Here is a 15,740-nt window from a genome sequence, read left to right as displayed (position 1 = left end):
CACTCCGTCGTCAGGCATGGTGAGGCAGCAAGCTCGGATGTGAAGGCAGCAGAAGATTTTATTATAACTTTTGCCGAACTGATAGAAGCCGAAGGATACATCCCCCAGCAAATCTTCAACTGTGACGAGACAGGGCTCTTCTGGAAAAAGATGCCGAGGAGGACGTATATAACGGCAGAGGAGAAGAGCATGCCAGGCCAACAACTTGTTCAGAGTGCCGGCGATAGCTCGCCTTCTCTTTGTGGAAGACACGGTGAGATCCTTAACATCCAACAACTAATGGGACGCAAACGGGGCGCCCAGTTTAGCGGTACACACATTGATGAATCACCCTGCCTGTGAAACACCGACATGACAGGTTATAGCTGGGTCGGGATTCAAACCCAGGCTGGACAGTTTAGAGTCAAGTGTGCGTACAAGTCCAGGCCATCCTGCCAACTTGTATGCTGCATACAGGTGAAATATAAAGCGCGAGATATTTTTATATATATATATTTCAAAAAAAATTGGTGTGGTTTTTGGGGGCTGGAACGGATTAATAGCATTTCAATTCATTTTAATGGGGAAATTTAATTTGAGAAACGAGCAAATTGAGTTACGAGCTCGGTCACAGAACGAATAAAACTCGTAAGTCAAGGTTTCACTGTATGTATGTATGTATGTATGTATGTATGTATGTATGTATGTGTATATATATATATATATATATATATATATATATATATATATATATATATATATATATATATATATATATATATATACACATTTTTTCACACACACACACATTATGTGACTATTGTCTGTGAGAGGGTCTCGTCAAAAGGCGAGTGTGTGCGCTATTGACATTTGTCTAATTCCTCACAACAACCGTGTTCACCCATTCCCCAAGTAAAATAAATAAATATTCCTTTACAACGCTTCCTCTTCTTGGAACGTGCCGTACAAGCTGCTTGCACATAAACAGTAAACCACGACAGCCTTATAACAAAAATCTTTTTCTGCTGATGTATTCTAATAAGCAACAAACGAGGGCCGACAAAGTGCAAGAAGACATGCCTGCACCACTTACCCTCCCGAGAGCGATGAAGGTGAGGACCGCTAAGGCGGTGAACATAATGGTGGGAATGAGCATGAAGACAGCTGAGCCAATATTGATTTTGAAAAACGAAATGGTTGCGATCCATCCACTAGAGAATGGTGGAGAGAACTTCAATTAAACTTCGCACGTCATCCATGTTACATTTTGACAAATGGATATCAACAGGGAACTCCAGGTTGATCAAAAAATGGAAAAGTAAAAGAGAGCTTACCAAACCCCCCAACCCGATAAGCCAATGGCCTGGATAATAAGTATAACTAGTTGGGCCGTTATGATGAAGAAGAACAGCATGAAGTTGAAAGAGCTGTCAGACCTGTGACAAAGTCGGACAAAACACACATTTTTTATGAATGGCAAGCAGCAGGAGTAGTGAGTGAGTTATTCATGATCTCAAACCAAAATGAAGCCTTTCCGCTACGGCTACAGTAACCAGGTTTCCCTCCCCCCGCCCCACATTGCCTGTTGTCACAAACACTTATTGGTGCAGTTACAGATATAAAAGGAAAATGTCATGCACAACATTGGAAAGTTTCCTTTGCTTTCCCCATAAATAATGCACACTTTTTCACCAAAATGTTTCAATCATGTTTTCCTTCACCAAAATCGCAATGAGTGTGGGATACTCCAAATGCTGTACTCAAAATTCATAGTGTATAATTATTTGTCAACATTTTCAATTGTTTATGTGTTTGTGCATTTTTACGTTATTCTTTCACGGCCGACCCGTAGCACCAAGAGGCCCCAAATTTGGGGTATCAGAATCGGGACAAAGCTTTAAGCTACTGCACGTTGGCCTTGGCATCCGTTTTGAGGCTTCCAAATGCCACTATAAAGTGTTTATTGATATGTGGGGTCAGTCAGACAGTGCTGCAACCAGCCCGCAGGCAAAAGTTAACCACCATGAGGCCAATAACTCCACTACTTTTCAATGTCCAATACATCCTGGAACCACCGCTGGGAAAAGCTCGCCCAGCTGGGCAGCGCCAGTGCCCATTTGCCCATTTCCCCTCCCACTCCTGGGCAATGCTGGGTAGCCCCTGCTGGTATTGAACAAGCATCAACAGATGAAAAATAAGGACAGGTTGTCCTCGCTTAACGTTGTTTCATTAGAACGTCTATAATGATTACGCCCTAAGGCTTCAAAGAGCGTCGCGATTATTTACCTATAGCTCACGATTGCATCGTCAAGATAAATTTCTTTCATCGAGTTAAATCGACCCGTTTAACGTTGTTTTCAAGAACGTAACCACAACATTAACTGAGGACCAAGTGTTTGTGTTTTAAAGGATGAATAAACAGATACGCAGCTTAACGAAATGGCAAACTACGAAGAACTTTCAATAAGATCTTTATGATGCCCCCTTGGTAAGAAAGATTCACTACCTTTAGTATCACAAATGTTGATCAGTATCGGTACAAGAAAATGTTAAAGGATGAACTCACCGAAAAGCTTTGTAGATGGGACGAAACCAGCACAGGTAGGAACATGGTGTAAAGAGGATTAGCCATAAAATAGCAAAGCCAAAATTGGCAGCTGATCCACCACCGATGGCCCAAGCAATGCAGCCAATGACATTCACTGCAAGTGTCAGCCCATGCACTGAAATAGGAAGCATAGACAACTGTTCATCTCCATATCAGATCATCTCCAATCCAAAAACATGATATTTTCTACCCTCACTAAATCCCTCCCCTCCCACCTCCCCCTGACCCCTAAGGCACTTCATGCCCTTCTCCTTCCTCATTTCCATTTTTCCCCTCCGTTAAGTTTCCTTCTGTATCCATTTCATGTATCTTCTGTATCCTCCCCCAACTTCTTCCCACACCCATTGTTTGTACATGTCTCCCTCTATCTTGACCATCAATTCTGCTGTTGTTGTGTTCTCCCCCTTCTCTACTCTTCCTTTTGTGTTTTGTGGTTACATCCTGATCTCTTCAGTGTACTAGCTCTTTCACAAACCATGACTATGTATACATAAAAATTTAAATACAAATAAAAGTATAAAATAAAATAGTAATTTAAAAAAACCCAGTTACACCCTTTTGGGGCCTACTCCCTCCCAGAAAATAAACATATTCAATGGATGATCATTCTGTCTTACCATTAAAAGTAGAACTATTCAAGGAACACCAAGTATGTTCTCGCAGAATGTCAAACTATCCTAATTGCTCATAGTCATGTGAAAAAGTAAGTACACCCCATGTAAAGTTTTGACTTTTTCAAACATATTTCAACATACAGCTATTTCATCTTCATTTCAACAATATTGATAGATAAAGGTGATATAATATAACAAATATCATGAAACATTTACATTTTGTAGTCCATTGTATAATTTAAATAAACATAAATGCAAATTTCGCGTGTGGAAAAAGTAAGTACACCCTTGGCTCTAATAGGTGGTATTGCCCCCTTTGGCAGAAACAACCTCAAGTAGGCGTTTTTATAACTGTCTACCAGTCTCTGACATCGACTGGGAGAAATGTTTGCCCACTCCTCCATGCAGAATTATTTCAGCTGTGTGATGTTTGAGGGGTTTCTTGCGTGCACAGCTCGTTTCAAATCCCCCCACAACATCTCGATGGGATTTAGATCCGGGCTTTGACTTGGCCATTCCAGAACCCTCCATTTCTTTCTTTTCAGCCATTCCTTGGTGGATTTACTGGTATGTTTAGGGTCATTGTCATGTTTGTTACGGATTCATCACTTCCGCTGTTGTGGTTTTCACCCACTTGACATATGTCTGATATTATGTACTATTATTATTCTCAAAAGGTTTATGATTCAGGAACAGCTATCTAAAGTAAAAAAGGTTAACTTAAAATGATACAGGAAACCGAACCGGGAGACGAGGAGGTGAAGAGGAGGAGGCGGCACGAGAAAAGTTGGAGAAGACGCGTGACGTCAAGGCTCCATAGCGAGGCTGGTATACCGAAAGTCGCGAGAGAATTTTGAGTTCCTTGAAGGGACATCCGGCGATAGGAATTATCGCTGGAGTGGAAAATCTGCGGCAGATTTGGGTGCTGAGATTTCGACGAATCCTCGCCTAGTCGCATCGGCTCAAGTAAGAGCCGTCGGCCATTTTGAACCCCGCACTTCGGACACCTACAAAGGTTTTGCCTCGCGTCATCTTCACCCCAACATCCTACCGTTTGTCGGGGATGTGTGTGTGCGACCACTTCATCTCCAATTATGTTGTGGTTCGCTGAGTGAGCGGTGAAGGTGCCCCTCTAAAGGGCGCCGTTGTACAGTTTCGGCGGGGCGATCACCATTGTCAACTGTACAACAACAACAACATGCATTTTAAGGCTATGTTCCCTGCTAGAGCGGGGGTTAGCCTTGCGGTCCCCATGACAATCTTCTCCATTTTGCCCTATTTTCTGCATCTCTCCTTGTTAACCCCCTTGCCCGCATTTCTTCTTCCACCATCTTTAGCCAAGTCTTTCTCGGTCTTCCCCGTCCTCTACTTCCTTCTACATTAACTTCCATCACTCTTCTCAACCAATCACTTTCATCCTTCCTCAATACATGACCAAACCATCTCAACCTGTTCCTCTTCACAGCTTGTCAACTGTACGTGATTCGAATATCGACTGGAGAGCGAGATTCGGGCTTCGACTGGATATCGTTCTACCGACCGCTGGAGCGAATCACATTCGCCTTGGAAAAGGTTATAAAGACATTGAGGAGTGTCCGCTTCACTCACTGGGAGCGCAGAGAGTTATTTGACTTCATTGGTGGTATATAGAGTGCACTCTTAATGCCATTTGTTGTACCGTTATTCCTGTGTGCTTTTCAATATATTATTTGTTCATTTATAATCATTGGTGTGGTTTCACTATTGTTTCTAACACAGAGTAATGTATTTTTCTGCCGTGGCTCCTCTCGGGGTTCGGAGGTGTACCGAGACCAGGAGATCGTAGAGTAACACGTAACATGTTGCAAGGTCCACCTTCGGTTGAGCTTAAACTTTCCAACAGATGGCCTCACATTATCCTCAAGCACCATCTGGTACGATGAAGAATTCATAGTGGATTCTATGATGGTGAGCTGCCCAGGCCCTGATGTAGCAAAGCTGCCCCAAACCATAATATTTCCACCACCATGCTTTACAGTTGGTATCAGGTTCTTGTGGTCAAATGCTGTCTTTGGTTTTCACCAAACATGTCTTCTGGTACTTTGGCCAAATAGCTCTACCTTTGACTCATCTGTCCAGGGCACATTGTTCCAGAAGTGCTGGTCTTTGCATAGGTGTTCATTGGCAAACTTTAGTCTTGCCCTGATGTTCTTTCTGGACAGCAAAGGTTACCTCCTGGCACACCTCCCATGCAGATCAAATTTGTGCAGCCTCTTTCTAATGGTAGACTCGTGCACTTTGACATCAACAGTGGCAAGAGCTACCTGTAGGTCCCGTGATGACATTCTGGGGTTCTTAGAGACTTCTTTCAGCATCTTGCGGTCTGCTCTCGGGCTGACTTGCTGGGGCGGCCTGGCCTGAACAAGTTGGCAGTTGTTTGGAATCTTCTCCACTTGTGGATGATCTTCCGGACAGTCGAATGATCGATTTCAAATTGTTTGGAGATCTTTTTAAATCCCTTCCTAGACTCGTAGGCATCTATAACCTTCTTTCTGAAGGCCTCAGAGAGATCTTGTGATCTAGGCATGGTGACGCCGCACACTTCAACAACAAAGAGCAAACCAAACTAAATGTCTGAGGTTTAAATAAGACAGGTTCCTCCAAGATCCTCTCTCACGATGTTCTAATCATTTGCACCTGAGCTGGTGCACCCGATTCTAATTTTAGGTATTTGAAGTAGTGATAAATGTCGGGGTGTACTTACTTTTTCCACGTCTGAAATTTGCATTTATGTTTATTTAAATTATACAATGGACTACAAAATGTAAATGTTTCATGATATTTGTTATATTATATCACCTTTATCTATCAATATTGTTGAAATGAAGATCAAATAGCTGTATGTTGAAATATGTTGAAAAAGTCAAAACTTTACATGGGATGTACTTACTTTTCACGTGACTGTATATTCTGATGAGACTGTTATGCGTTCCGAGCTGACATTTTGTTGGAGTGAATGAATGAAAATGATCGTTTTAAGGCCATTTTCCCCGCCAGAGCGGGGGTTAGCCTTGCGGGCCCCATGACAATCATGGTTCCCTGTTTGAGGCAATGTTTTTATGGCCGGATGCCCTTCCTGATGCCAACCCTTAGTTGCCTCTTACGATGCGCATGGATAGTGAATCCTAAATTTAAAATACGATTCAGTACTGCTATTGTAAATATAATTATCTCACCTTTTTGATTGCTTTTCTTCCATATTTTCTTCACCTTATCTCAATCAGAAATCCATTGGATGACAGAATTATGGATCTCTCAACAAGTCGCCCCCGTCAAGCTCATGTACACACCAATCTCCTCCCTCAGTACATCCATCCTCCGATCCACCCAAAAATTCCCCTTTCAATTTCTTTGATATTTTTCTGTCTGCCATCAATCCCTCCACCATCATCCAAGCATTTGCACCCACCTCTATCCTCCTCCACACCTCTGTCTCTGAACTGCCAGCTTTGATCACCGTTCCACCCTCTCCCCCTACACCCCCAGATACTGAAACCTATTTCCCTGCCTGATCTCCTTCCCCTCTAATCTGATATCCATTTCCTTTCTCTGCTGCCCGACCCACATCACCTCAGTCTTCTCCATACTCATCTTCAGTCATGTTATAAGAATGCCTCGTTCCACTCCCCTAGTACATCCTGCATCCCAGGCTAACTCTCCACCACAACAGTCAGATCGTCTGCATACAACATCCTCCCCAACATCATCCATCTATTGATTTATTTATTTATTGTAACCTGATAAATGGTTTCAAATTTGGGGCTTGTATCTTTTTGTTATGCACAAGGTCAATTTATCAAAAAAGGTCATGAACACATCATATGGTTCATTCCTAGTATCAATCCTCACCTCTTTTACCCCCTTCAGCTGCTTCCCGTATCAAGTTGCGCGTTTGTGTCACTAGTGGCATATTGAGTTTAATATTTGGTTGTTGAACACAATTCCAAACACTAACCAGATATCAAAGCGATCGTCAAGGGCAAGCCTTCCCCAATGGGAGAGGGTTACCCTTGGCGATTGCCCGCGATCCAATGATGGCCATATTTTGCTCGGATCACCTTATGACCTTGAACTTCAACATTTATGGATTGAGTGTAAATTAGGAAAATGTGGTTCACATCTGCAGTCTATCCATAAAACTCACATCATGAAAATTATTCAAGTTATGACCAAAAAGGTCTTTTTTGTCAAATAGGTCACATTCCGAAAAATGTACGTCAAGGACACGAATCAAACATCAGGTGCACAACTTCAGTGCAGATCCACGATGATGATGATGCAAGAACATCTTGGAAGGCCAAGCGGTCTTCGATATACAGCATTGGCAAAATTGAACGGACAAAAAAAACGTGAATTTTTTTTTTCAGACCGCTATTTGACCTTGACCTTTAACTCGGATGGGTATTATGTAAACAACAACAGGCATTTTAAGGCCATTTTCCCTGCTAAAACGGGGGTTAGCCTTGCAGTCCCCATGACAATCTTCTCCATTTTACCCTATTTTCTGCATCTCCCCTTGTTCACCCCCTTGCCCGGAATTTCTTCTTCCATCATCTTTAGCCAAGTCTTTCTCGGTCTTCCCCATCCTCTACTTCCTTCTACATTCATTTCCATCACTCTTCTCAACCAGTCACTTTCATCCTTCCTCAACAAATGAACAAACCATCTCAACCTGTTTCTCTTCACAGAATCCATCACAGGCTCTATTCCCATCATTTTTCGCAATTCATCATTTGTCTTCCTCTCTCTCAACGATACTCCACACATCCACCGAACCATTCGCATTTCCACCCTTTCCAGCCTTCGTTGCTGCTCTACGTTCATTACCTATGTCTCGCTCCCATAAATCATAACACTTCTCACACATGCAGCATACACCTTTCCCTTCAGCTTCAACGACACTCCCCTCCTCGTCAGCACACCACTCAGTTCCCGAAACTTCTTCCATGCACATCTCACTCTAGCAACCGTTGCAAGTCTGATCCGCTTTCTTCATTCAGCATGTCTCCGAGGTAGCAAAATGTTTTCACACCTTCCAGCTTCACGCCGTCTCCAAGATCCAACTCAACATTTCCTCCATCTGCAGCTCCCTCTGTGCACACCTTACACTTGAATGTAGCTGCCACACTGGTTAATGACCCTCTCAAACCATTACATTTTTGATGAACCCACTCAGCACACATTGTACATTGAATGGAGTTCACTCCGACACCCTACCTGCACACAGCACACGGCCACTTCCCAGTTCTTTCCACCTCACCACATGCTTTAGCACTTGCCATCACCTTCGTCTTTCCGATATTCACCTTCAGACCTTTGGTCTCCATACATTCCTTCCACTTGTTCATGTTCTCCTTCAGTCCATCCATACTTTCTGCAATCAACACCAGATCATCTGCATACAACAACTCCCACGGTAAACCCTCCCTTACGTTCTGAGCCAGCACTCCATCACAGCTACAAATAGTAGTGCACTTAGTACCGACCCCTGATGCACTCCCACCTTCACCTCAAATTATGTATTATGTAAATTATGTAAATTATGGGTAATTGCACCTTGCTATCTAGAAAGGGCAATTTCGTTCTGATTGGGCAAACCATAGTCGAGTTGTGGTTGAAATGTATAATTGGGGCATAACCTTAAAATAGGTCAAGGTCAAATACAGTACAGCCAAGGTGTAAAATTAGGTGAACCCAACGTACTTTCTATTCACATTATTGCTGCAAACCTTCATTCCTGAAGTCCAGGCCTGCTCCGAGATACAGCTCTGAAATTTGGGGTGTTGAGAATGCAGGATGTCCTGCAGGGGGAGGCTAATTAAGGTAATTAGAAGCAGTACATATGTGTGGTCCCGATTTTTTTTGGTAAATAATTTTTTTTAAATCCTCTTTCACATTTCCTTTGCGCACACCGCTTAATGTGCTAGAGGGCCCCCAAGGGTCCATGGACCGCTGGTTGGAAAACGTTGCTGTAGTTAACCCTTCACGTACAGAGCCATAGGTAGTAGAGACGTTTGACTGTGAGATGATGAGGAGGAGGGATCTCTTCTTCGATGTTCTGGTAAAAGCATGGCTTCAACGGGATGAACTTTGGCAGCGGAGGGAAATTGTTCTCTGAAAATAAACAGGTGGTAAAAGCAGGAATATTACAATTATGTATTGTCATTTCCTTCTTCATTAAATATACAGTACATCAATTGCACTTTAAAATCACAAAATCATCGATTTTTTATATTGTTTCTCAAAATCAAACCAACAGAGTACTTCTCAGATCTTTCAATGCATTCACTTTCATTCACAAATTCAATCTTCCATCTTCCACAAGTGTTGCAGGCACTTTATTTGAAAGCAAAACATACTAAAACATTTTGCATTATGATGCATAAACAAAAATTATAAGGACTTACCACCCATAGTAGAGGTCTTTAAAAATAATCAAAACTTGCACCAAATCTTGATTTTTGAATCTGCAGAGTCGAAACAAATGAGGGTTAAAATATTGCGTCTTACACAAAAACTATTGAATTGCACGATTCTAAATGTGCACAGACTTGTTACTGGGGGTACGTCTCAGGTTACAAAGTCGGCTTCCAGGTTATGAACAATGATAAAAAAAAGAAATACATCAATCAGGAGACTTTTTTGCTATTTTTTTCCATTTATAATCCTGCACTGTGCCCAACATTCCATACAAGTACATGTGCATCATTTACATTAAACATACCAGCAACAGTACCCACCCTATCGGTTAATGCTGCCACACTGGTTAATGACCCTCTCAGACCACTACATTTTTGATGAACCCACTCAGCGCACATTGTACATTGAATGGAGTTCACTCCGACACCCTTCCTGCACACAGCACAGGGCCACCTCCCAGCTCTTTCCACCTCACCACACGCTCCACCACTTGCCATCACCTTCGTCCTTCCGATATTCACCTTCAGACCCCGTCTCCACACATTCCCCCCACACGTTCATCCCTTCCTTCAGTCCATCCATACCCTCCGCAATAAACACCAGATCATCTGCATACAACAACTCCCACGGCAAACCCTCCCCCACGCTCTGAGCCAGCACCTCCATCACAGCCACAAATAATAGTGGACTTAGCACCGACCCCTGATGCACTCCCACCCTCACCTCAAACTCACCACTGTTCCCGTCCTTCACCCCTACAGCTGTGCGCGCTCCCTTGCACATCGCCATCACCACTCTGATCAACCACTCCTCCACTCCCAACTTCCTCACCGCCCACATCAATACTTTGCGTGGAACCCTATCGAATGCTTTCTCCAGATCAACAAACCCAAGAAACAACTTCTTCCTCATCTCCATGCACTTCCCCTGCAACCGCCTCACAATAAAAAGCGCGTCTGTCGTTCCTCTTCCTGGCATAAATCCAAACGGCATTTCGTCGATCTTCACCCTCTTCCCCATCCTCCTCTCCAACACCCTCTCCAATACCCCCATTCCATGCTCCAACAACCCCATCGCTTGGCACGAGCCACACTCTAGAGGGTCACCCCTCCACCTGCATAGAGGGACGAGGGCACCCAGCTCCCAATCCACTGGAATGCGGCCTTCCCCCACCGCCAGACCACAGATCTCCGTCATTCTCTTCACACCCCAACCTCCTGCTGCCTTCAACACATCTCCCACAACTCCCGTCGGCCCTCCCGCTTTTCTACTCTTCATCGCTTCCATCGCTTCCTCAACCTCCTTCCCAGTCATCCCCTCTGCCGGTCCTAAAACTGGGTCACTCTCTATGCTGCCATCCCATTCATTCTCTGTATTCAACAGCATTTCCATATATCTTTTCCATCTTCCTTTAATTCCATCTGGGTCCACAACGATTTGTCCCACTTCATCCTTCAAGCAACTCACCCCCATCACATCACACCTCTCTTTCGCTATCTGCTTTGCAATCCTGAATACTGCTTTTTGATGTATCCATGGTATCTTATTTATTTTCGGGAGCGGTGGATTTTGCAAGTATCATGCTCTGCATGACGTCTTCTTGTTTGCTTGTCTGTTTGTGAACAAGATATCTCAAAAAATTGTGGATGGCTTTGGATTAAATTTTGTGGAGAGTAAGTGTATGTGGCAAGGACGAAATGATTAGATTTTGGTGAAGATTCCAATCCGGATCTGGATCCGAGAATTTTTTTTTTAAGCGATTCTTCACCATTGAGAGATAGGGCCCAAAACTATATATAGCACGATATCTCAAGACATTGGGGATGGATTTGGACGAAACTTGGTGGATAGGTTGGGTGTATGACAAGGAAAGATTGATTCAATTTTGGTGAAGGTATTTAGTCTGGATCCGGATCAGAGAACCTTTTAAGTGATTCTTCACCATTAAATTCTAGGGCTAAAACTGATATATAGCATATCTCAAAATGTTATGTACGGATTCGGAGGAAACCTGGTGAATGAGTTGGTCAGGTGACGACAATAAATTTAATTTTGGTTCAGGTCCGAATACAGATCCAGCCGATCTGTAGGATAGGTATGGTACAAAACGTATAATGTTGAGCCTGGGGGAAATATGCACTCTTCCGAGTGCCGTTCTAGTTGGAATAATCCGACTATGAAGACAAAGTGCAAGATATGTTGCTTCCAGATCACAGATAGGCTGATGGTCTCTCGATTTTCCAACACCTCTTCTTTAATGTTGCTCTGTCTGTTCTCTCAGTCCTCTGACCATCCACAGCAACTCCAGGATACACACGTTCAAATAACCCTTCCTGGCTAAACGAACAAAATCCAAGTTAACTGCACAACTCAACTCCTTTGTTCCTCAGTTTTCCCGTCAATGAAACCATCTTCAAGATGCCGTTCTTCCAACTCTTCACTCCGGGACTTCAAGCAGGCATTGCACCGCCACATCATATCATCCCCAATTCTGACCCATGATCCTCATTACCCCCATTAACCTTTCCTAACCCAACCATCTGAAAGATGTCAGTGTTTCCTCCCTCTTCTCACTCTCTCTCCCTTTCCTGGTCATGTATTGCTTTGCTGTTTGTGCCCTACGACTTCACTATCAATTTAACCTCACTCAAAACAACACTCGGTCGAGGGTATAAACGGCGACGGCTGGGAATGCTGTGTCTGGTTTTGATTGGAAGTTCACAGATAGTGCAGTCAGACCTTTTTTCTTCACTGGCACAACTTAGAACATCAATAGGTCCAGGGATAACAACAACTTCCGATTCCATTATGTCTGCAACTTTAGCAGGTGATGGTGCCAATTCCATTGGCATTTCTGGATAAGCATCACTGGTACTGGGCCTGGACAGCGGAACTGCTTTGCTGTCAAGATGATGTAAAGCAGAAAAGACTAATTTTGTCCTCTTTACGAGTATGTCAGCCAGTCTCCTGCGGAGTGAGGGGGGTTGGGGCAGTTCTCTGTCTTCCCACCAGCATGGTCAGAAATTGACGTGAAACTTGTTTTTCCCTTGTACGAGTGCAAGCAGACGATTTTCCTTCACAGCTTGACCGATAGACAGTTATCAAACTTCCATCATTTATGTCGCATAGCAATTGGTGATCATCCACAAAAACTGGAAAAAAAAACATTTTTTAAGACAATGGCAAATAATAGCGGAAGCCCAAAAATCTGTACGTAACGTAGCTTCCACTTGTATAAATTGCATGCCTCAGCAACATATGTAGGTTGCAGCCATGCAAACAGGGTTAATAAAACCTGGCAACATCTGGCATCCAGCTCCCAGATGGCCAACGATTCACGTCTTTATCCTTATTATCCCGATTTAGAGGACGGAGATCAAAGCTGCATACAAACACAAACATAAATATGCACTTCTAACGTTTACATTGGAATTTAATTCCTCAGTCGTATAATATAATAATACTGACAGACCAAAAGTGACAAACCTTGCATATACGTCATACTCTTTATCGGATATTGTACTTAAATCGTGGCAAGGCATCCGAGTCTCTGCTTGATAGCAACCCACGACTCAATTTAAAAAACTGATAATGAGGCTCAGAGCAGAGGGTGGGAACCTTTCCTAGTCCGATGGCCATGGCAGCTATTGTTAAACTTTGTGCGGGCCTGAAATATATGGTTAGTGATTTGTGAGAAATTTAAACAGCACATATACCACACAATCCACCATCAACCCCTTTTCTTTTTTTTTGTATACAAGATTGAGGCTCGTGTAAGAGCTAACATTAATCACGAAAATAAACCGACACATAAAACATCTATCTATAATTCCAGTAATCTCTGTGTGTATGTTTGTATGTTTGTATGTATGTATGTATGTATGTATGTATGTATGTATGTTTGTATGTTTGTCTGTGACCGCTGTTTCTCGACAACTACCGGTCCGATATACTTGAAACTTGCCAGGTATATTGCTGGGGACCCGAGGATGTGCCTTTTCAAGGTTTCATATTAATCGGAGAAGTATTTACCGAGCTATGTCCAAAAAACGATTCAACCAATCAGAGAGCAGCGAGCTATCACGTGTGCCGAACGTGGCGAACAGACTCTGCCTCGGACGGCACATTTGAGAGCGTATTCATTTATTTCCCGTCGGCAAACTATGTTGGCGTTAAACTATGTTTTAAAACTAATTAAAACTAATTTGCGATTCTTTCGCTTTGCGATGCGATTTGCGATTGCGTTAAACTCGCTCGGGCGTTAAACTATGTTTTAAAACTAATTAAAACTAATTTGCGATTCATTCGCTTTCCTGCGCGTTTGTGCACGCGATGGCGATTTCTTTACCAAACTCCGCAAGCCGTTAGCTTTGGACCAAACCATTTCATGTAAATAGAGGGGGGGGGATTGTCACCGTACTCGCAAGCCGTTCGCTTTGGACCAAACCATTTCATGTAAATAGAGGGGGGGGATTGTCACCGTACTCGCAAGCCGTTCGCTTTGGACCAAACCATTTCATGTAAATAGAGGGGGGGGATTGTCACCGTACTCGCAAGCCGTTCGCTTTGGACCAAACCATTGCATGTAAATAGAGGGGGGGGATATACTTTTAGATATATATATAGTACGGGCATGCCCTAGTATATTAAATGGAGCGGGAGACAAGATGGGGAGAGAGGGGGAAGCACACAAGTACAACATTTGATAGCAGGGACATCGGGAGATCTGTGGGAAGGAGAGGGCTTGTGGGGAGGACCTGCAGGAGTATTTGGGGGACAGAGCACAGACAGAGCTGGGGTGGGCTAAGCCGGAGAGGAGTCGGTAGAAGACAGAAAGACCACCAACCTGCCTGCGGTGAGTGAGTGAAAGGTGAAACTTCTGGTGAATCTCCCAAAATCCAGGGTCACTGCTCATCACATCCACTCATTTGTTCCTCTTTCTTCCCCCCACCCCCCCCCCCCCCACCCCTGTGGAACCAACCACATTCTCTTCAATTTCATTCTTCCTTCCAGGTATTCCTTCCAGGTTCCATTCCAGGTTCCATTCCATATTCCTTCCAGATTCTTCCTTCCAGGTTCCATTCTTCCTTCCAATCCCTGGTGTTGGGCTAGCGGCTAGGGTGCCGGCTTAGGATCCTAGGATCCTGGGTTCGAATCTCGGTCGATCGCCGAATTAATGCCAGGGGGGTTGACTCAGCCTGTCATCCTTCCGAGGTCGGCTAATTGAGTACCAGTTCACTGGTAATTCCCTGTTTGTCGTTGAAGGCGGCAAAAAGGGTTGGCGTCAGGAAGGGCATCCGGCCGTAAAACATTGCTTCAAAAAGGGGACCAAAAAACAACAACTACCACGGTCCCCGAAAAGGCCAACCCCCGCTTTGCGGGGAAAAATGGCCTCTAAACGGTGGTTCTTCCAGGTCCTAAAGACAACTGTTCACCACCATCTCAGATCATCCCCAATCCAAAATCATGATACTTTCTACCCTCGTTAACCCCCTCCGTCCCCACCTCCATACCTCCTCCTTCCAAATTTCCAGTTTTCCTTCCTGTGAGTTTCCTTCTGTATCCATCTTGTTCACCCCATACATCCTCTCCTGCCCCTCCCTCCCCCACACCCATTCTTTGTCCAAGTCTCCCTCGATCTTGGCCTTCAACTCTGCTGTTAATGTTTCCCCAACCCCACTCTCTACTGTCCCTCTGGTATCCTGTTACGTCCTGATATGTCCAGTGAACAAGCTCTTTCACGAACCTCAACTATGCATACAAAAAAATAGGACCACTGGTCCTGAAGCTCACCTGGATCAGGAGCAACAGTCACTCAAACCCCCCACAGATGCCCTCAGATTTTGGATTGGAAGTTTCATCAAAATCGTGTGTTTGGCTCAATCGATTTTACAGAATGTTTACAGACTCACTGACTCACTTACCTACGGACACTGCTCGATCGCATAAGCTCACCGGACTAAAGTCCAGTGGAGCTAAAAATTAAAAAAAAGAAAAAGGAATGCAACTAATCATTCTGTGTTTTTGAATGAAAAGCACGGCGCTCCGACTCAGCTTTATGCCCGCCATTATATCAACCA

The 15,740-nt window shown here is 43.8% G+C and overlaps 1 protein-coding gene across 1 annotated transcript in view; it reads right to left on the bottom strand.

Moving 5' to 3' along the window:
- Positions 1-15,740, bottom strand: part of SCAMP5 (secretory carrier membrane protein 5) — a 46,723-nt gene that overhangs the window by 13,537 nt on the left and 17,446 nt on the right. The window contains exons 3-7 of the mRNA XM_068126719.2: positions 9,648-9,707; positions 9,232-9,354; positions 2,546-2,702; positions 1,314-1,415; positions 1,073-1,190 (exon numbers count right to left, since the gene is read on the bottom strand). Of these exons, the coding sequence (XP_067982820.1) occupies positions 1,073-1,190; positions 1,314-1,415; positions 2,546-2,702; positions 9,232-9,354; positions 9,648-9,654 (507 nt within the window). The 5' untranslated portion in view covers positions 9,655-9,707. The remainder of the gene's footprint in view (positions 1-1,072; positions 1,191-1,313; positions 1,416-2,545; positions 2,703-9,231; positions 9,355-9,647; positions 9,708-15,740) is intronic.

Source organism: Myxine glutinosa, chromosome 10, assembly GCF_964187855.1.
Source record: "Myxine glutinosa chromosome 10, kmMyxGlut1.1, whole genome shotgun sequence".
Taxonomy (NCBI): Eukaryota; Metazoa; Chordata; class Myxini; order Myxiniformes; family Myxinidae; genus Myxine; species Myxine glutinosa.
Note: the sequence above shows the minus strand (reverse complement) of the source record. Positions and strands in the feature narration are given on the sequence as shown.